Raw genomic sequence first — 22027 nt, 5'->3', positions numbered from 1 at the left:
TACATGGCAGATGTCTAAAAAAAACCCATGAAAAAATCAAGCCCAGTGGCTCTCAAATCTGTCACAAACACATTCAGAATATTTCTAACTAAATACAGTGCATAATTAACAGTCATCTTAGAAAGACTTAACCTTTATTTGCCCATTTATTTCAGTCCACACTTACCCCCACTTTTCTCAGCACACTGGCTGGATCACAAAACACTTTGCCACAGCCAAGAAGAATCTTTTTGGGTTGGTCATTCACTTTGGAGTTGTATTGTACAATACAGTTGTAAGCAAATTCTGAATTCAAAGCAGGGGTGGTTGATAGATGAAAACCACACTAATATTGTATACAGAAACTGGTGCTCAGCAGTATTGCCTTTTCAAACATTCTCAATTGCAAACTCATCTATTTTCACAATCAAAACATTTTTGTCTGAAAAGTTTATTTTAGTTTTCTGAACACTATAAAGCAACTGTGCTTTTGATGTTACACAAGTGTTCAGATAGGATTAACAAAAATTAAAATGTTCTAAATTACAAATTTAATTCCTGTAAGAGCTTGAGAAATAGAACAGAAAAGCATGACATACACACATTGTGAAGAAACCCCAACTTTTCATGCAATGGCAGGCAAGATGTAAAAAGCCACCCAAATTCACACATTTTTACACCGAATCATCAGAAAAAGTACTCTGTAGTAAATCTGTACATCCAAATACATTTGGGATCTACACCTAAGTTACATTATTTAATGTTATATACACTTATTACCCCTTGTAAGATGTCTAAAGGAAAATCTTCATTCAACCCAAACCCCCAAAAAAATATGCAAGACTAACTTGGAAAAAAGGAGAATCACTTTAGACATTCAGTTAAAACGTTGGTTTTGTTTTAATCTAGACCTCAGAGTGTTTATTAAAAAACAAACAAATCCTCTTCATTTAACATTTTGCTTTCTAACTGTACAGTAAATTGCATTGCAGAGAACACATCCCGTCTTCAGACTGTATTTTCTTTGGATGGATTTAAGATGTAGCTGGATATTACTTTAAAGATAAATAAAGGGAAATTGGTCCAACTAGAGCAATAGCTGATATATTACATGCATATGGGAGTTTTATATATGTTTAAATTATTTTTTAAACAAATGAGTGTAGGGTAGTTGATATTGCAAATAAACCAAAAAGCACCTGGAGTTGAAAATACAAAACATACCTCCTATTCTGGCAATGGCAGTAAAAATCAGAAGAGTAATCTTTCTGGAACAGCATTTTTACATAATTTAGAAATGTTGAGTACCAGGAAGACTACTAATCAAGTAGTTTTAGCAGCCAAGTTTCCCTCTTTTTATTGAATGGAACAAATGCTTTAAACAAACTGTTTGTCCTCTTCACTGAAGAGAGCTAGTCTATTCATCTTTAATGAGCTAGGTTTTTTGTTTTTTGATGTTGGTTTTTTGGGGGGGGAAAGATTAGCCACATACTGTAGTAATGCCTACTGCATATAATCCCAAGCATTTGCTGTGAACAGTTGGAGAAAGCAGTCAGTAAGAACCTAGGATCAATGAAATAGATGTTACTTTAAGCCATCCACAAAATGGAGACCCATATAGTGCCCAGTGTTAAAACCCAAATCTCTTCTTGCGCTTTTTGCTGTGCAAATTCATCCCCAGGAAAACAGGAGCTGATCCATAGTTCAATTTTCTTATTTCCTTAGTCAATTTTCACATTAGTGTAGATTTTACGAACAAAGGCACTTGTTCCCATGTAACCAATAGCTCCTGCAAAAGAAACCAAAAACATTGAATATGTTAGAGAGCTGATCATCAAAACAAGCCAGTGGTATGAACCACACACACTTAAACAGAGAAAGTCACATAAAGCACATACTCTGCACACAGAAACTTCTCTACCTGCAATACTTGTTCTCAAACTCTAATTATCCACGTTCCCCCTGAATGGCTGACAGGAACTTGCCCTGTCTAGCAATCTAAATCCATTAAGCCATCTTACCAAGAGGCCACACTCACTTGGCCTTGATAAATATAGCAGCCCCCCTACTGCTGCCAATAACCAAGTCCATTTTTTCTGAGCAGAGGGTAAAAAACATACAATCACCCACTCTGCAGGGAAGGTGGATGGGAGGGCAGGTTTTTATTATAAGTTACATGCCTTCTAGATGAGTGTTTTATTGGCAGATGGCTTCTTCCCTCCCACAAAGCACAAATAATAATAGATCCTCATCCCAGGAGGCTTACACTCCAAGGAGGTCTGTACAAAGACATTAACAAGTAGCAGTTAGTAGTTAAAGAAATTGCAACCTGTGGTTTTCAAATTAGTAAGAGTCATGAGCAAAGTATGCATTGTCACAGCAGTAATAAAAGAACAGGTCACTGAGTTTTTGATAGGGGCTACAGTTTATGCTAAACCCAAAATACTGCAGTATTAAGGACATCCAGAAAAATTAAAGAAAAGCACTGGACTAAGGCCTCTTCTCAGAAAGAGATTCAGCAACCTTCCTGGTCAAATTGAGAACCTCAGATTTGCCAGGCTCAGTAAATACTGTGGCCTTACAGCAGCTGGGAATGTCTTCATCTTTTCCAAGCAAAATGAGAGTAAGTCAATTTGGCTAATCATCATGATTGAAGTGAAGTTGAAAATCAGGCAAGAATTAGAGACAACTGCTGTCTGACTGCCAACAGTCATATTTTACGGAATGGATAGAGAAGTCAGGGTCTGTAAATCACTACAGAGAACTCCATTAAATGCTTGGATGCTTGGTAAAGAACACTCTTAAGAGAAAAGATATTTTTCCTTCCTTGAAGAAATGAAGAAAAGCCCAGAACAAAGCATTGCAGTGAACTAGGATGCACCAGAACTGCAGAAGACATGTTAAATATAGAAGTCTAACCCATGGTAAAATTTTTAAGCCAAACTTTACATATTAAGTCTCTACAGACCTGCAGCTGGCATTGCTGACTATGGAATTATTCAGATCCTGAAGAGTTCTTTAAATCCTGGAGACTGATGGGATAATTTATGAAGTCAGCCATTAAGCTGTCACAAAGTTTTGATTTTTAGACCCTCAAAAACCCAATATTTATACCCAATCAAGAAATCTGCACAAGGCAAAGCTAAATAGATAATAAATCATTCCAACGTTTTTGGAGCAGTAAGGAGCTTGTGGATTCAGCTTCTGTACAGCACAGCATTCCAAGTTGTATAAATATCATGGCAACCATTCCACTGGCCAGCAAACAAGGGCTGTACTTGGGCAAAGTAGAGTTCCATTAAAACAAGTACAGCACACACAAGATCAGGTTGCTGATTGCAAGGAAGCTGAGGATGCAGCAGAAGGAAGGCCTGACTGTTCAAGGAGAGACCAGGGCAGCACTTGGACAGACCCAAGCGCGGGCTGTGAAGAGGTGATGAGAGCTTGGAGTCACACAGAAGCACGTGCTGATTTTTCTCCAGCTTGGCAAGAAATTAATCTTCTGTCTTATGAAGTAAATGAACAAAATAATGGCACTGGACTCCTGCTTTAAGACTCACCAAGCTTTCCCTGTTAAAGCAAACACTGCCAAGAGATCCAATGCCCATTTCCATTGCCAGACTGAGATACATTCCACAACTCGTTCTTTAAGAGTTTCTCTAGTGATGTGATGCCAGGTATCACAGAGATTTGAGAGAACAAAGCATAAATGGGTTTCACTTGGGATCTAGAGAATGCATGAGGTGGAAGTGAGGGGGAGGAGTAGAGAGTAGCAGTCACATGAGATCACAAGCTCTCATCCCCATAAACAAATCATAACCTATTCTGAATCAGAGAGGTGCCTTAGCCATGAAGGCCACTAATGGCCAATACCCAAGGCAGGGCTTAAGCCTCAAGGCTACTTCACAGGCACTGAATAAAACATGGGGCAGGAAGGCAGAAACCCTGGGCAATGAGGACTAAAGAACATCCTCCAGATTCAAATGCAAGGCAGCTGGCTCATCTAAATTAAAAAAAAAAAAACACATAGTAAAGGGAAATATTTTATTTATTTATTAAACACCTTACCAGGTGATATTTATAACCTGGTTATGGCCTATTTAAGTTCAGCAGAAATAGACTGAAAGGGTATTTCAGCAGAACAGTAAGCTTTTAAATAAAGAGAAAAATCCAAATACTGAGGAAGAATAACCACAAAGCAAAAAGAGATTAATTCCCATCTAGTACTTCAAACCAATTACCAGTTACTGCAGTTGTGACTTTGTAAGCACCAATTTTTTTTAAAAGCTCTTTAAGTATACTTAAATACTGAAGTGTGGTATTGCAAGAGGCCTTTCTATGTTATGTAGCCTCTAAGCCTTCCACTAAGTTGGGAAATGAGTCTTAACCTTTTCTGCCACTACGAGGGAAACACGAGGAGCTCAAAAGGTTTGGAAATTCTCACAGGCTCCCTACTGTCCGGTCCCAGAACCGAGATGCTCTGCAGAGAGCAGCAAACATTGTGGATCAAAGCATCCCACTACATGTGGGATTGAGTTCTCTAGGCATTGTCAAGGGCATTAAACCCAGAGCTGGATGATCCATTCCTACAGAGTGTTTCCCTGTGGCTGCTTTGGGCCCTAACTAGTTCATCTCACATCCAACTGTGATACCCAACACGCCCACCCATGTGAGCCTCCAAAGAACAGCTCCACACACTTTTCACAGACCTACAGTCAGTAGCACACACACTGCACAGTTCTTTAACACAAATGTTTTTGTTAGACCTCAATGGCTGCAAGTTCCCTACACAAATGCTTTTTGACAGGGGATTCTTTTTCTCCACTCCACATGCTGAAAATGGCACTTCTCAGTAAAAAGGAATCTCACGGCTTCTCTTCCAAGACATTTAAAAAGACAAAAAGAAATCTCAATAGAGCTGTGGAAATAAAGTTTAGTGTGCTGAGGTATTTTCTGGTTTTGAAAAATTTGGATTTTACGCTAATATTCCATCAAATAGTGTCCTACCATGGGAAGAAATCATTTGACAATCTTCCTTTTTTGTGTTTTAAAACACATTTTAATTACAGAAACTGGGACAAGCTTGGCTTCTGCATCACAGACATTTTAATCAATACTGGCCTGAGCACTTTTGAAAGAAAACATTAGAGCTGAAAAGTATAAGCCTATTAAAGAAAAAAAATGGCTGCAAGACTACCGAAACAGCAGGGAAGTCTTGTAATGTGCCAAGAACCTGATGAAGCAAAATCACATTGTATGAGAGAAAAGGGGAACAGGTACTCAGCTGTTAAATGATTAATTCCCTTCCCTTTTTATAAAGCATTGTGATATTACCCACCCTCTTGAGATATCAAGAAATATATACTTTACAGAAGTAAGTTCCTGTAAGACATCTTGTGTCTCAAATATAACTCTAAGAAATCTTCCCACTAGCTATAGGACTATTCACTGCTAAGAAGTATTAAATTAAGATCCCTCACCAAAAAAACAGCATTACAGAAAAGTGCAGAAGAATCAAGAAGCACTTGCTGAAGTGCTGAAGTGAATAAAGGAAATTGTAACAATAAAAATAAAGGAAATTATAAAAATAAAGTTAACATGTGAACAAGTTTTTGGCTTTAACAGATGACCTCCCTGCCATGAACTATGTTTTTGTCTAAACATCTGTCAAAATAGTATCTTAAAGAGCAATTAAATCCAGCTGCACACAGGAGCACCCTGAACTCTCCTCACCTGTGAATATTGCAATACTTATTTCTCAGATGTTATCCTCAAGCTCTCAGTTCTCTGTTCTGCTCACCCTCATATACACATGCCACAAGATACACATGGTACTGTCGTCACTATGGTGCTATCACTGATGCCTCAATGGGTGCACCTAGCTCCCTGTCTTGGGTGGCAGTAAAAAATCCAAAGCAAAATGCCAGCATGGTCTCAGCTTCCTCTGGAATTTATTTTGCAGGATTTCTTGCCAAATACTGAGTCTTTCAAGCTTGCACAGAGGGTGAAATTCCCTGCACAATATATAAATTATCTTCCTATCAGAAGACACAATCCACAGGAATCTCTTATGTAAGGTAGGAATCAAGTATAAGCAGAAAACTCCTCAGATTCTTCTTCAAGAATTTTTGAGCAGATCTTGCAGGCGTACACATTCCACCACCAAAACCACGAACTAAAGTCAGAAATATGAGTCTGAAAAAATTTGTTAGAAAACCTTCAAAATATCTGGAACTTACCACACATTATTCCCAGAGCTGTGCTAAATACTGCCATATAACCAAAGTAAAATGATGTTTGAAACAAGCCATACATCCTGAAAAAGAAAGATAGAAATTTATGCTAGGCATTTCCCCTGTTTTTTACCAATAAAACTGATTTGGCAATGCAGTAATCTGATATTCAAGCAAGAAAACTATCACTTACTTTGTCTTGAAAAAGTAGTAGTAAAAGGAGTACATGTAAACATAAATCGCAGTTGATGCCGCAGAAAGAAAGCTTGTCCATTGCCTAAAAGTAAACAGACATGTCCATCATACAACTAGCCAAAAGGCTTCCCAAGAAGATGCACAATGCACTTGGAAAAGACCCATCTAGACTGAAGAAACACTGCTTTTCTACACAAGTCTCACAATCTGGTTAACTATGAAAACAATGCAACACTTACCACCTGTAATCCTCTGCGTTTAGCAGGAAATACGTACAAACGATGGTCACACAAACTGTCACAATGCAGAGGATAACCAGAACCAGCATCATAAAGCCATAAACATAGTAGATCTTGTAAGCCCAGAATGAAGTAAAAATGAAATACCTGAAGAGAGTAAACAAAGTATGCAGATGATATTGTAATTTACTTAAATTGTAATTTTTGATCAAACTGGAAAACAGCTGATGTACTCACATTTCAATAAAAATTGATCCAAAAGGGAGGATTCCACCTAGGCAAACAATAACAGCTGGTTCCATGAACCTGAAAGATATTAGGATTAGTTTAGGGACAACTGAAATTTTTCATTTATAAACATATTACGACCAGATTATTAATACAGCACAGAAGACTGTTTAGAAGGCATGCTAACAAGAATATTTCTGTCTCATACTAGCAGATTAGGAAGATTCCCTCAAAAATGTCACATGTATGGATAAAACAAAAAGTTACTCTTGGGGGAAGCTGAAAAAAACCATGAGGCTCGTGCCTATCACCTACAGGCATAAGGTTAGTCTTCTAACTAGCCATAAGGCCACAGAAAGAATCTTTCTTGACAAAAAGGGCTGAAGCAATCAAGATCCGTGACATCCACTAGCCCTGCACGAAGGCAGTAAAAACACAGTGCTGTTGATGGCTACAGATACAGCAAAAAGCACAAGCAAAATTTCACAGGATAATGGTTATATAAATAAGAACCTGTGTTCATTTTTAAGGCTATACTGAGTCATGAACATATAGTTAAAAATTAATACCTAGCTACCTGTAGAAGACACTGTCACTAAAAGGTGACCTCTCCTTAGTACTTGCAATGATGCTGAATCCAGCTAGTAACCAGTGATTTCATTTGCAGTTTCTTTTATTATTTATAGGGAGACTTGTCTAAGCTGATGGTGTGTTACTTCATCATCGTCAAGAGAAGTATTTTTAACTGTTATGCTGATCCAGCAAAATCCATCAGATTTCCAAGATACTGGTCACAATATAAATTAAATTCTAACATCTGAGCTGCACAACCTACCACTAACAAGAGACTAAGTGTGCTGCACTTCTTAGACATTACAGGCTTAGATGTTTCAGTGCCCCTTTCACTTCATCTGTTCCATTCCTCTGAACAGGAAAAGCAAGAAAAGTCTATTAAAAAAATCCTCTGAGGATATTTTAATTTCCGTAGCTTGCTGCTTTCACCTCAGAATTAATAGGAAAAAATGATTGCATTCATAATTTTCCAAAAACCTAAGTATACTTTTTGAGACTAGGCACCACTTTGCATTCATGTCAAAAATTATAAAGCCTTCTTTACAGTTCAAACCATTTACCTGTAATATTTTAGGCTCTGTGCCATCAACAAAAGTACAGAATTGGGAACAGCATTACAAGCTTCTCCCCACCATAACCCTGCAAATATGTCTCAGCTTGTGTTAGGAGACCATTAATCAGAACAGTTCTGCCTCCAAGGCACACTCAATCCTAAACCTGTAAGAGGCATTAACTGAAGTGGAGAGGTTTTAGTGTCAATATATCTATACAAGAACTGAGTTGGCACCACCCCCTTTACACAGGGATTAAAGAGCATTTCAGGCAAAATGTGAATCAGTGATCCAGGAGTGTAAAATCTGCTACAACTATTAACCATGATGTTTTAATTCAAAAGAAAAATCACATTAAGTAAATGTCAGTTGAGTGGCTCTTCTAGGCACAACTCAATTTAAATTAAAAGGAGTATTCCATGAAAGCTGAACACCAGAAAAGCCCTTTTAAATGTATTGAAGTGAACTTTCTAGTTAACATTATGCTTGTCTTTACCATTTCTTCTCCGGTATAGGACGAGGCACTGCATTGACACGACATGGAAAATTAGGCTGTCCTGACAGATTTCGGCCAAGAATAGTCCCAACGAGGTTCAATGGAAGGATAACAAAGAAACAAATACAGCACACTGCCACCTGCAAGTAACATTTACAGTTGCAATTAAAAAAACAGGTCTAAGACAACAAAAGAAGATAATCAACTAGTATTAGTCCTTAGTAGTTATTGCTGTAGAATCATACTCCTACTTATGAAGCATTAGTCACCATATATTTTACCAAATAGAAGCATTTCTTCCCTCATAAACTTTCTAATAAACATTATTAAGTATATTTTCATCCATCAGTTGAGAGAACAAAACCATTACAGACTGCTTTACTGTTTCCACCTAATCATTATACTCAGTACATTGCACAAGAAGTAAAAGGAAATCTTCATGGTACTTCATAACAGAAAGTGTTATCAGCATTTTGTACAGTTTTGCAGAGAGTAAAAGTGGGAATTTCTCTGGGAATTAACATCTACCAGTTAGGTACCTGCACACAAAAAAGAAAAAACAAAAACAAAACAAAACAAAAACACAAACAAACAAACAAAAACCCACCAAAAAAAAACCACAAAAAAAACCAAAAACAACAAAAAAAACACACACACACAAAAAAAAATTCCCAAAACAACAAAAAAACCACACCAAAAAACCGCCCCCCCCCCCAAAAAAAAAACACAAAAAAAAAAGCGCCAACCAACCACCCCAATAATAATCACAAAACCATGTAAGTATGCTACCAATTTTGATTCAATTTTGGGTTCAATGTTTTCCACTATGCACCAACCAGGCAATTAAGAACGTGGACTGACAAAGAAACCAGTGATCACTGGTATGCAAAGATACATAATTTAGAAGCACAACAACCCTATTTACATATAGAAATCAAGTTTATGCACAATACAGGAAAGGTCAAGCCAATGCTCCAGCTCTTTCCAATGGAACAGCCTCTCTAAAAATCTACCACGAATCTTTTTATGCCTCTATATTTATGTAGCTCCATTTTTTCTCTTCCTTAAAGGCAACATAATTTATCTCCCAAAACCAGAAAAATTTCAAGTGCTAAGCAAGACATTCTTGTAACTCTTTAGCACAAAAAGAAGTAGCATTAGACAGTTTGGTAGCTTTTTGATATCGATAATTAAAGACAGAAGAGTTGCCCATAATGCAATCACCACAGTACTGACTACTGACCCTGTGACCTTTTCTATGCAAACATATGAAAATACTGCCTTTTAATGGCTTTGTTGCCTCAGGCTCTGTGTACACCCTGGTGCCTCCTGAGCAAAGGAGCTACATTTGTCTTCACTCCAGCAGAATGCAAAGTCCATGGCAGCAGATTAATGCTAAACAACAGAGAGCAGAACACATTTAAGAGTACACATTGACTTGCTTAAGATGCAGTTACTATGAGGATAAATAAAAGCTGCTCATGTATGTTGTATCTAAGAAATCTACAACAAGCAGCTGAAAAGAAAGAATGACATTAGCTCAATACAAACTTAGCATTAGGTGAATCACACAAATTTAAGGCAGCATTTAACTAAAGTCAGTGGGTTATTCTTCTGTTACTGGCTAGTTCAGGACAAATGTGAAAGGAAAACATTGCCTGGGGTTGGATGGAGCAAGCCTTCATGCTTCACAGGAGGGGTACACCAAACTGGTGGGTCAACAAGCAGAAGCACTTTCCAGACTGCTCTGTATATCTTTGAGAAGAGGTTATTAAAGAATTACTTCACGAGCCACTAAAATATGAAGCATCACTGGTAAATAAGGAGACGCTACATTGTACTTATACTTGAAGTATAAATAATATAATAAAAATAAAGCAGTTTTTACACAATTAATTTAGTATCTCCCATTTATCTTCTTCCATTACTCAAAAAACACAGGCAAACAAGCATAATGTTTTAAGTAGGACACTGAGGTTGCCTAAGAATAAATTTCAGGAGAAGCATACAACTTACTCAATGGATACAGGTTCTGCCCTTGAAAACTGCTCAGTCTAAATGAAGGAGCAGATGAGAATTTTCAGAGAAAAATGTCAAAAAGTATCAGAAACATCAAAGAACATCATCTTGAGTGCTATATTTATCAAAATCCTCACCAAAAAGTCCCAGCTTGTTTGAGATGCAGTGAGTAGAAGAGAATTTTAAGAATTAAGGCCTGAATAGTACCCAAAAAATTTCTGAGATTAACATATTGAAACCATTTCCATTTTCAAGAAGAGTGTGCTCTGCTTCCTGCAGCAAGGCCCTCTGGATGTGTCAGGTGGTCCATCCTGCTCTGGCAGGTAGGTTTCACACCTGGCTGAGGCAGAAAGCTCAGATCAGATCCAGGCAGTGTGAAGGGGCATCTGTACTGCTCATGCAGCCACAGCTGTCTTTTATAGTGCAGGTTTTAAGATGACTGTAGCTTAATTTCTTGATCTTAAAAATTTCACCTGACTGGAGACAGTGGTAGAAAGAGAATCCACTGCTTTACTGCATAAAGAAACTGCCCAGGAACTGCCTTGGGCTCTAAGCTCACCTGGAACAACACTTAGCATCTTGTACTTGTCCATCTTGCAAAATGTGTTTATTTTACAGAATCCACACAGAAAGATTATAACCGTGGACAAGGAATCAAGCAAGGAACATCCAGGCCTAATTACTGATTAGATGGCAAACTCTTGGATAAAACAAGGCTGTCAGTAGCATTTCATTCTAGTAACACCCTCTGCGGAGCTGAATGGCTTCAAATCGGGTAGGAAAGGAAAGGGCTCAACTTGACCCAGCAGGGCTTGGCTGTTGTGTTATTCAGGAAACTGACTCAGCAGTAGCTTGGAAACCTAAAATGTTCATCTGCATAATACAAGCTGAGACAGATCCAGGTTTCTTGAATAATGACTTCAGTAAGTACCGTCAAGCTATCCCCAGTACACCTACAATTGGCATACATCAGAAAATCTGTGGTTTCATTATCAGATCAGTCAAAATATGACTGATAATGGTGTAACACCTTACATTCTGTTATCCATTCGGCTGAAAAATTAACTGATTTCAAACTGAACAGCCAGCATCTTCACTGATACCTAGTAGCAGCATTAGATAAAGTCAACATTTTGTTAAACAGTGAAACACCATCTGTCTCAATGCTATGCTGTATTATGAGGACACCTGAAAGTGAAGTACATTTTTTCCTTTTAATCCTGGAGCCATTTCAGGAGTCTAAAAATTATCTGAGCCAAGTCTGGAGTGCAAAGGAGACACAATTGAGCTAACAAGGATGAACCATAGCACAGGCTCAGCAATGTCTCCTACTCCCACCTAGCTCTGATAAGCTATCCAAAATGAAGAAGATGTGCATGTTCCTTCTACTGAAATAAGGCCATCCTCGAGACAGCAACCTACTGGTCTTAGTAAGATGACCAACAAAACCAGTACTGGCTGTACACACCATGCTGAACTCAGCAGCATCTTCCTTCTTGCTTTTCACTCATTGACTCACAGGTAGTCTCCCTGCTCAGTTTGATGACTGGTAAAACAACTTTCTCCACTCTTGGCAATAATAAGCCTTCTCTGGATGAGAGAGATGACTGGAGATGGCTGGTGTTTTTCAGGCATGCTCCTCTTAATTACAGGTCTGAGGTAAAACCAGTGCCCCTCCTCTCAAACTAAACAGGTGGTGCCCATAGCCACAGATGGCAAGGACAATCTTTGCAGGCTGAGCAATATCCAAACCTACAGAGTCTAAATCCTAACTGAAGCAAACACAGGGTACTGGGGTAACAAGCGTCTTAAAGGTGAAGTTACAAGATTTCTGCCTAAAAGGTTTACAAGAGCAAGAATACAATGGGAAAAGCAGTTCAGGCACTTAATGACTTCCACTTGACCATCTCAAATGGAAAGGAGAAATGAAGACAAGACCAACAGATACCTGCTCTATCCTTCTGCCAAAGTCACTGACAACCTACTAAAAAATCCAATCCCAATAACAGTAGTTGTGTGACAGGCAGACATAAGAAAGTTACATCTTTGAGTGTTTTAAGAATCATTACTGTAATATCAGCCATGAGAAATTCAGAGAACCATTTTAACTACTACTTCATAAAATACAAAATATGCAAAGAGGCAAATACATTAGATCTTCAAACCTGTTTTTTCATCAAGCAAACAAGCAGAGGTTCTTTAAAATCCATGTTACCCAAAACAAATTACATGAGTTTTTGTACCAAGCCAGTATATTAAAAAATACTTCTTTTAATTTTGACTGTTGCAATTTTGTTGTACAAAATATCTTATACACTAGCAGCTGACATAGTTTGCAGGTTTTAGTTGCAATAGAAGAGACTGTCAACCTCACCAAGCCTGCATTCCTTCTAACTCCTTTTTTGTTTTGTTTTGATGGGGAAAGAATATTCTACTGCCCTTGACTGAATGTGCAGAATTCAGTTTTCCATATTTGAAAAGAAACATTGTGAAGAGGGATATAATTTATTTCCTAATGCCACATGTTTCATATTTCCTGACAACTGTAGATTAAACTTCTTTCAAGGGTGATAATTAAAATTTTTATGAGCATATCTAATATTAAACAGCTACTGGCAGGCTATGGTGCCACGTCTGCTTAATGCACAGGGAAGAAAAGCAATAAAAATTAACTGTCAAAGCAGCAGCTTGATCTTCCCTGTCAGCTTCCAAAATGCACTCTCAGTCATGAGACTCCCTCCCATATAGAGGTTACTAAATTTGTATAACACAACAGTTTTCTGCACGTTGTCCAAATATTAAAAAAAAAATAATAGAACAGAAGGCTTCAAAATGAAGAGTTACTAGCTTTACTACAACGAAGTTGTTAATCTAGACTGTTGCTTTGGGTAATAAATTGAACTGCTGAAAATGTAGGCAGAAGAATTAAAGAGTTGTCTATTTTTAGCAAAATGAACGGGTTTGACCAAGGATTGCACAGTCACTTTCAAGCAATTTGAGGAAGCACTCTGCTGAATGCATGTAACAGGATTTTTTTCCTTTTTTTAGCCAGATGTATTTCTTCATCTGACTCAAGGCATGAAAATCGTTGGTACTACCAGGTCCTCTTTTTTTAGTGGCAGTCAATACTCATATCAAGTCAAAGCTGTCAGGGAAAGCTGCAGCTTGGATTAAGCTATCTGTTGGAGGAAACGCTTTTCTTTTCAAAACAAGGTAAAAAAGATGCAAACAATAGGGTCTCAATCCCAAGAGAAACACAGTGTCCTTAACCTTATTTAATTAAATCATTAAAAATGCACACTGGAAACCTTAGCCACAAAGGAACTTGCTGTTCAAACAAAACAAAAATGATAAATCTTAAAACAGTTAATAGAAGCTTCATAGATTTTGCATTCAGAATATTACATTAGTCATAGTAGCCCTTAATGGAAATCTTTAAATTATGCATCACTCACAGAACAACATAAGCAGTCACAACTTATGAAATGCCAGAATTAAAATGGTCCCTTCAAATTCAATCATGCTGTACTCTGTAGAAATTCTGCATTAGTCAGTATTTCTGCACAGAACTAGTACTATACTCCTCAAACATATTATGGAGAAGTCACTTCACGTACCATTATTTAAAAGTCTTCTTAAATCTTCCATGCTCCACTTTTTACGTATCACTCACACACACACAAATGTAAAGATGATTGTTAAATACACCAGAAAGACTGATAGACATCAACAGAAAGTAAGTCAAGATGTATAACAACTTCAGAACTCAAAGTTCACCAGTAAGAGGATATACTAAACAAAAGACCAAAGACCAAAAAAATCAAATTTGGACTCCAAAAGCATGAATAACTGAACAGTACCCATTGCATTCCTATAAAGGCGAAGGGCTGAGTGAAAAAGGCAGATTGTGTATCTCCTTCATATGCTCCGGAAAGCTTTAATGCATTAAGATTTAAAAAGGTCTCATATTTGAACAAAACCTGTCACATTCTTGATATCATTCTAAAAGGAAGGACAGCTGAAAGCTACCCCAAGAAGAGCTTAAGCCTTTGTTCATGCTCATGGCTTATTTCACTGCAGAAGGTTTGTCATTCCATAGGTAAGACAGCTTGCAAGTATATCTAAAAGGGCTAAGGGCAGAGTCCCAAGAGTGCAGACTGATTTCAGAAACAAGCTTTGTATTTTCCCAAGCCCTGCCACATCTTCAAGGAGATGCCAGACACCAGGAATGAGTTATACAAGGTGAAGTTTTGAAGTTCAAAACAGACTACAACGAGATGCATGAAGGTCCTAAGAGCCCAATGAATTTGAGGACTTAAAGTGTAGAAAAACAGATAATGAAAAACAGGTAGGTGAAAGATACCGCAACTGAGTGTCAGTTTGGATGACCTGGATTTGATTCTGTCAGCTGCCCTTGCCTAAATTCCATTGGAAAATCCCTCTGGAGAGAAGAATTAAGTCACAGAGACTACTTAGATACTTCACTGGGAAGTGGCAGTGCAAAACTGGCAAAGTACAGGATGACATATTTAAGAATAGTCTCTTAGCAACCTTTTAGCTAAGAAACTTTTCTCAGTAACTCCGTTTCTGCTTTTTCCAGATTTATGGCAATCAAGATGAAGGGGCAATACTTGCCAGCAATTTAAATCAAGGAGGGTGGTTTCAAGATATGTCAGGATAAAGGAAGTTATTTGTGTGCTCTAGTACATTTAGGTGGCAGAGGTTTTATTTCCCCAAGAAAGCAGCAAATTTGCATTAGACAATTCTGGAAGCCTCTTTGCATTGAAAACAGAGGTGGAAAGACACAAAGGGATCTCATCCATAAAGACAGAGGGCTTCCTGGGGACTTCAACCTGAAGCATAACATGGTAATTGCAAACAATTTCCATTTCCTTCTACAAACCAGCTTGTTGATTTGAAGTCATTAGAGCGTTGCTCGTCCTGATGAAGTTTCCGATTCATAACCTGCTTGCCTGCTAACTCCACTTAAGTTTTATTGCCACAGTCACAATGATTCAAATGCTTTCATAAAGCCTTGCAAACATTAAAATCACTGTGCATACAGAGTCCTAACATCCTGATGACTTGAACCCTGAAGATTTATATATCAGTTTGCTTTTCCTTGCACGTGCCCATGGTCTTAAAATACAAATCAGCTGAACAAATTCACAAGACAAACTTCAGCACATGTGGAATCGCCTTCCCTCAGCAATCCTGGCCTCCAAATGAGAATACAAGTGAGAAATGGGATACCATAACTGCTTGCTTAGCAGTAAAACAGAGTCTCTTTGCACATATCAAAGATCAATGCTGTAAACTTTTATGACAGTATTTTATATGGCTGCTAGCATAGGAAAGAAAAAACGACACAATATTGCTTTGGGACACATTGACCAACTAACACAAACACACTATTCAAAGATAGAATTTTAATCTAATTTCTCGAAGAAGAAAACGAGAGAAAATAAGTGAAGAGTTATGTTTAGCTTTATATTACATTTAGTGGTTTTATAAAAATGAATTCAATGTAAAAGCTGCTATTTAGGCATGCTTTGAAAATACTGTTAGTAAGAAGGTGACTAGAACCAGCAATGTACCCAGAATGATTCCTCCATCAATAAAAAATTATTGGAAGTCTTTCCTGGAAGAATTGTCTCTCTTCTTGTTACCATTTATAATCTCTATCACCTTCAATCACTAACAATGTGTTCTTTAGAAATATTTTCAGTCACATACTGAACTCCCATCACAAACCCAAATAATGCAATATATAAGACAGAAACTTATGATACTAAGCTTCATTTTATGGTAGTTCTAAACTAAGAAATCCAAGGCTACTTGAATGTCTCTGAAGTATTTGAACAACCTAACATATCACAAAAAACTGATATGCAAAGAAGAAATCTATAAAAATGCTAAATTCCAAGATTTACTACAGATACCACTGAAAAGAAAACAAGACTTTCTATATTAAGATATTCTTTTAAGTTAACAATGCTACTGCACATAATTAGAAAAAGCAATTTTATGGTGCGTATTTCAAAAAAGTTTCTGCTTTAAAACTCTAACCCTTACAAGCTCAAACAGAAATTCTGCCCAAGTGACAAGTGATTATCTCCTACATTTTATTCACAGGATTATTTGAGGTTGCTTGAAAGGGGCCAACATAAACAAAATCCTGACAAAGGAAATAGAGAAAGTCATCATGACTAAATGAAAAAGTACTACAACAAGCATAGTTTTTCAAGTGGTAAGGTAAATGTACAGACACAAGACCATAACTGGACAGTAAATAATACTTAAAGTGGAAAGAGTGAGTCATTTTTGTAAAGACAAATCTGCTCAGAATGTTTTATCTCATGTTGTTGCCTGATCATTTATTTTTATTTTTTAGCTTGATTGCAATGACTTAGAAGTATCTTTCACTTGGAATCCCTTTGTATTTCATTTTATATTATAATCAGTTTGCACTGGCCATCCAGAAGAAAATTTACATTGCTAACTTCCCCCATTGTTAAAACACTAAGCTTGAATACAAAGCAAAGTGTTACTTTAAGCAGAGATAAGACTGTTTTTGGCATCCAGCAGCTGTTGCTATTGTGATTAAAATTAATTATACTTGAAGCACCTTAAGCCCCATCCCATGATAAAATTCTAACTAGCCAGCTCTAAACTATGACTCACAAATATATTTTGATTAAAAAAATGTAATTTTCCTGTGTGTACTGTGGAGTTTAAATTCTCCAATCAAACAACTCACCATGGTTGCAAAGGGTATAGCTCTCGAAGCATGGTAATAGATGGCAATGAAGTTGATGAAGAAGGCAGTTCCACACACCATTGCTGGAATAAGGAAGGCTCCAATGAACATCTGCTTTATCCATCGCCTTCCTGTAAGAAGGGACATTTCAATGGGACTGGTAAGATACAGCTTTTTTTTTTTTAAATTTATTAGCAAGCACTCCAGAATTTACACATTTGACTACTTCTCCCACAAAAAGGGGAAAGAAGTAACAACATACTACATCAATACAAGAGCTAAGAGCAAACTGAGTTTCATCTGAGTGCTGATAACCCACAAGATGCAGCACATTAATCAATTTAGTAGGCCAGGTGAAAAGATAAGAAAAGGGATACAGCACAAGAACATTTCAGCTGAAGAACAGCATATGCTGCCTAAGCTGGCCAAAGCTGGGGTGTGAAACCTGAGGGTGTATGTAGCTGCAGGTGAGAAGAGACAGAGATAGCAGAGCTGGCCCTGTGCAGAACCTGCTCCCACCCTGAGAGCACAGGAGAGCTCAGCACTACAGCTGCTTCCAGGCAGCACCTGCTCGGGGTTGGCCTGATCCAAGCTGGACCAGGCCAACCCAGACACAACATTCAGGATGCATTAAGGAAATGGCTATCCCTGGTAAAAAGCAAAGTATCACAGCATTTAACATACAGGAAAACCTGACATTTCCAACAACAGAAAAGGTAGAAAGAAAGTGATTTCTAAACTCCAATCATCAAGGGAACAGAACACTTGTTAGCAGTTATTTCTTTAGTTTAGAGCTCCTTGAGGAGATCAAAGAAATCCTTTTGGGCAATACCTTAAAAATTTCCCCTATCTGTAGTCCCTGTACTTTTTGTGCTCTTAAATACTGTCTATATTTATACACCGTGATATTAATATGCAGTAAGTAAAAACAATTCTAAAAAGCATGTTTATCAAGACAATCATATGTATTTTCACCATGAGCCAACATAATCAGCATTTCACAGTTTGATACATGTTTATCTGTAATAAAAAAAAGCTTATCTGGCTCAACTACAGAGCACAATACATTACAGCACAGCAACCCTTTTCTAACTAGATCTGGTTTTGTACAAATTGCTAGCTTTATAAACAAGCCACATGAAAATAAACTTCTAACCTCCAAGCTCAAAGTACAGTTGAGATTGAACACTAACAGGTATATCATGATAAAAAGATACAAATTTTCTTTTGCAAACTAGAGGTTTTTTTAAGCATTCTAGAAGATAATAGATATTGATTATTCTTTTATTGCAGCATAGGGAATGGATGAAGCTAGTGCACTGCAAGAATCTAACTGGTCATAACTCAGAGGCATAGTGGGGAGCATTTGAAGACACCCTATTCAAATCTTCTGTCAATTTTATTTGGCTTCTGCTCTCTACTGATGCTCACTTTGATTTGCTAAGTGTAAAGTAGAGCATATACTGGAAAGTAGAACAACTTTCTTTAAAAGATGATATAAACAGTTTTCCCCATCTGCAGTTAATGGTCTAGTAAATAACCTATACTTGTCCTTTTTGTGTTAGCCTAACGTAACCCCCCTAGTACTTACAGAAAAGGACCAAGTAGGAGTCATCTGGAGATGACATGAGCTGTTTAACAACATGTTACACAAAAGGGAAAGGCTCTGTGGATGTCATGAGCCAAAAATTATATATGAGAGTATAACAAGCAATTCAGAAATCACAACTGTTAACAGTTCTTTAGCTCTTTTAAATAACCTAAGGCTTCAGTTACTTTTTTTTAGAAAGCATAGCCAGTACTGACAGAGTAGATAATATGAAAGTTAAATATACTCAAATATTTTCTGTTTATTAAGAATCTAATGGATTCCATCTAACTCCATGAGGACTCTTCTACACTGGTGCAAATCAGAAAATAATAACTTTTCCATTTAACAATGCAATGAAAATGCTGAAACATGAAAACAATTTACCTCCTTGTCTAGCATAAAGGCTTCCTCCAAAATATCCATTCACTGGTGATGTTGCAGCATAAACAAAAATAGCTGTACTAAGCATTGATCCTCTCCTACAAGAAGGGATGTTTTTGGTAAATGAAATACAAAACCAAACATGATTAGAGAAAAAAACCCCTATATTTTTAGCAGAAGCAGTTATTTAATATTTTTATACAAATACAAATATTTAGACGTGCTTAAACTGTAAAATCTGCATAAGAAGGGGAACTGTTTGTACACAAGAATTTGGCCAAGTCTAATTCAATGTGGGAAATTCAATGTGACATACTACATTCTTTCCTAACATGCATTTATTTTAACTGGAGTACAGACTCTCACCTCTGATAAATATACCCTGACATTTGGATGTGTGTACTTTGTACATAAATAACTATTTACATGACATACATTAAGTGTAAGATTCAACTGCAGATAAAATGTCAAAAAGCCAGTATTAACAATAATGTACTAAGATTATGAATAATGTTTCTGCCATCCCCCAGAAATTAACTTTTAAGATCAAAAGTGCTCATTTGGCAGAAAATTAGATTTAGAAACTATAAATACTATAATGAAGTCACAAATCAGCATTAAGTAGTGCAATCAGAAGAGCTTAGTAATTTTTAAATGTCACCCCATTAAATGCTGGACTACTAATTTTGGCATAATTTTTCTGAAATTTTACAAGCAAAGCTAATAATTTTAAATCAAAGAAGCCATTTCCAAATACATTTTAAAAGATCATATCTAAGAATAGGAAGATATAAATGTTATTCATTAATAGAACTGTTTCTCCACATCCCTCTGCTATTCTTCAACAGCAAATAGCAGTAGGTTTTCAACTGACTTACTGTACTTTCTTCAAATTAGTTGCTCTGAGAGATTCTAGTTACTGCCATTTTGGTTTTTCAGGAACCATTCCTGGATGCCTGCTGTACTCAAAGAAGCAATCTTTAGCACGTAAGCTTCCATGACAGCATGACCAAAGCAAATATACCTGCTGGTCACACACACTGAAGGACTGTTTCACTAATATTTGTTTTTTAAAAACTTCTCATAACTTAAGACAATTTAGAAACACATGCAAAACCCCCAAGAGCAGGCACAGTCTGAAATGGCACTGCCACTGTGTAAATCCAGGCTACCAGTAAAAACACCAGACTTGGTGCTGTTTTCCTAAACGTAAGAATTGTCTGGAACATATCTGGTCAATTGTTCCACTACACACAGTGAATTAAATTCACTTTGAAAGTGACAGAAAGGCCTATTGCAATAAAAGACTAAGTGCACATATCTATTAAAAAAATACTGTTCTGATACATTTTACAACTGACCTACAGCCTCCCTACAGGGCACATACATCCTTTTGTCCTCTGAAGGGCTGATATGCTGCACAATTAAAGAGTGTGTATGTATGCCTGTCTAGAAATATAACCATGAGACACAATGAGGGGAATTACACCCTATGGAAAATGAAAATATGCCAAGATCCTGGTACTACGAGTGGCTTTTAAAATACACCGTTAAAAGGCCACTAAATGGAAAAGCAAGAGCTCCCTCTAGCGGCACATTACAAGCAATACAACTTGTTAAAATCAAGTTACAGGTGATACTCGCAGATGACAGTTTAGTCACTGCTTAAAACATATCACTTGTAAAAAAACCAAAAAACCCCAAACACAAGCCAATAATTGCCTCCAATACCCAAAACACAATCACTACAGAAGCAGATGAACCACCCAGTAATCCAAAAATCTCAATCAAATGAAGAGACAGGTGAAGAAACAGGTGAACTACAAGTAGTGTGTTAAATTTAAACTTGAGTATTATTTCTTTTTTTAAATGGATTCTTTCCAGTCAGGACCTATTTCTGGGGATTCTACGTCAACACAGGCTGAGCACTATATGCTCAAAAGAACTTTAAAGAATTACATTTTCATTCTTAAGAGGACTTGTGATAAGACTGACTTAATACTGACTTGTCAGCAGGAAACAGGACTATTCACAACAGAGCACACTCTTATTTCAGTCTTCACAGGACATGGTGGGGAAGTAGGGTAAGAAATATACCAACATCTTGTTACTCTGGACGAAACCAGGAGTGAAATCTGTACCTTTGAATGCATATAATTCCTATATTATCTACTAGTGATTCTGCAGAACAACGAACTAGTTTCAAAATAAATCATTCAAAAAGCAAGCACTAAAAGAGAAAATCAAAGGAGACCAACTAACATGATAACAGTAAGACAAAGTTTCATTACAAATTAAAAGAGCACTTCTTAATACTACATCTGATCTACAGATTACTATTAGAGACTCTCAAACACTTTTTTTCAGGCCAGTTAAAACAATTACTTGTGTAATTATTCTGTTCACTTGAACATTTATATATGGAAGACATGGCACAATTATACTTACTCTGTGTATAAATCTTCTATCATTGCAACAATAATAACTATAAGAGACACAGCAAAAATTTGACAGCCAGAACCAATAAGCGATGAAAATATTAGAGGATGACTGGATGGTCTAAACACATCTCCATGGACCTGCTTCCACCCATACTCATCACCTAGATCTCTGTCCTGGGAACAACAACAACAAATTTTAAGTCTAGTCATGACAATTCAAGACAAACACATAAGCTACATAAAAACAAAAGGTCTGATTTAATAAAGCAACTTCAAGTGAAGTGTGTCTTCTCTTCTGAATGCATCAAATCGAAACGTTTACTTTTCAGATGTTTATGAAG

General features: G+C 37.0%; 1 protein-coding gene across 3 annotated transcripts in view; it reads right to left on the bottom strand.

The window, feature by feature from the left end:
• Nucleotides 1–115: 115 nt before the first annotated feature.
• Nucleotides 116–22027, bottom strand: part of TM9SF3 (transmembrane 9 superfamily member 3) — a 45168-nt gene continuing 23256 nt past the window's right edge. For all 3 annotated transcript variants that reach the window (XM_053984435.1, XM_053984437.1, XM_053984436.1), the window contains exons 7-15: nucleotides 21694–21860; nucleotides 19249–19343; nucleotides 17274–17404; nucleotides 8495–8634; nucleotides 6884–6952; nucleotides 6647–6793; nucleotides 6406–6489; nucleotides 6219–6295; nucleotides 116–1768 (exon numbers count right to left, since the gene is read on the bottom strand). In XM_053984435.1, coding sequence (XP_053840410.1) covers nucleotides 1701–1768; nucleotides 6219–6295; nucleotides 6406–6489; nucleotides 6647–6793; nucleotides 6884–6952; nucleotides 8495–8634; nucleotides 17274–17404; nucleotides 19249–19343; nucleotides 21694–21860 — 978 coding nt within the window. In that variant the 3' untranslated portion in view covers nucleotides 116–1700. The remainder of the gene's footprint in view (nucleotides 1769–6218; nucleotides 6296–6405; nucleotides 6490–6646; nucleotides 6794–6883; nucleotides 6953–8494; nucleotides 8635–17273; nucleotides 17405–19248; nucleotides 19344–21693; nucleotides 21861–22027) is intronic.

The sequence above is a fragment of the Vidua macroura genome, chromosome 8, assembly GCF_024509145.1.
Source record: "Vidua macroura isolate BioBank_ID:100142 chromosome 8, ASM2450914v1, whole genome shotgun sequence".
Classification (NCBI taxonomy): domain Eukaryota; kingdom Metazoa; phylum Chordata; class Aves; order Passeriformes; family Viduidae; genus Vidua; species Vidua macroura.
Note: the sequence above shows the minus strand (reverse complement) of the source record. Positions and strands in the feature narration are given on the sequence as shown.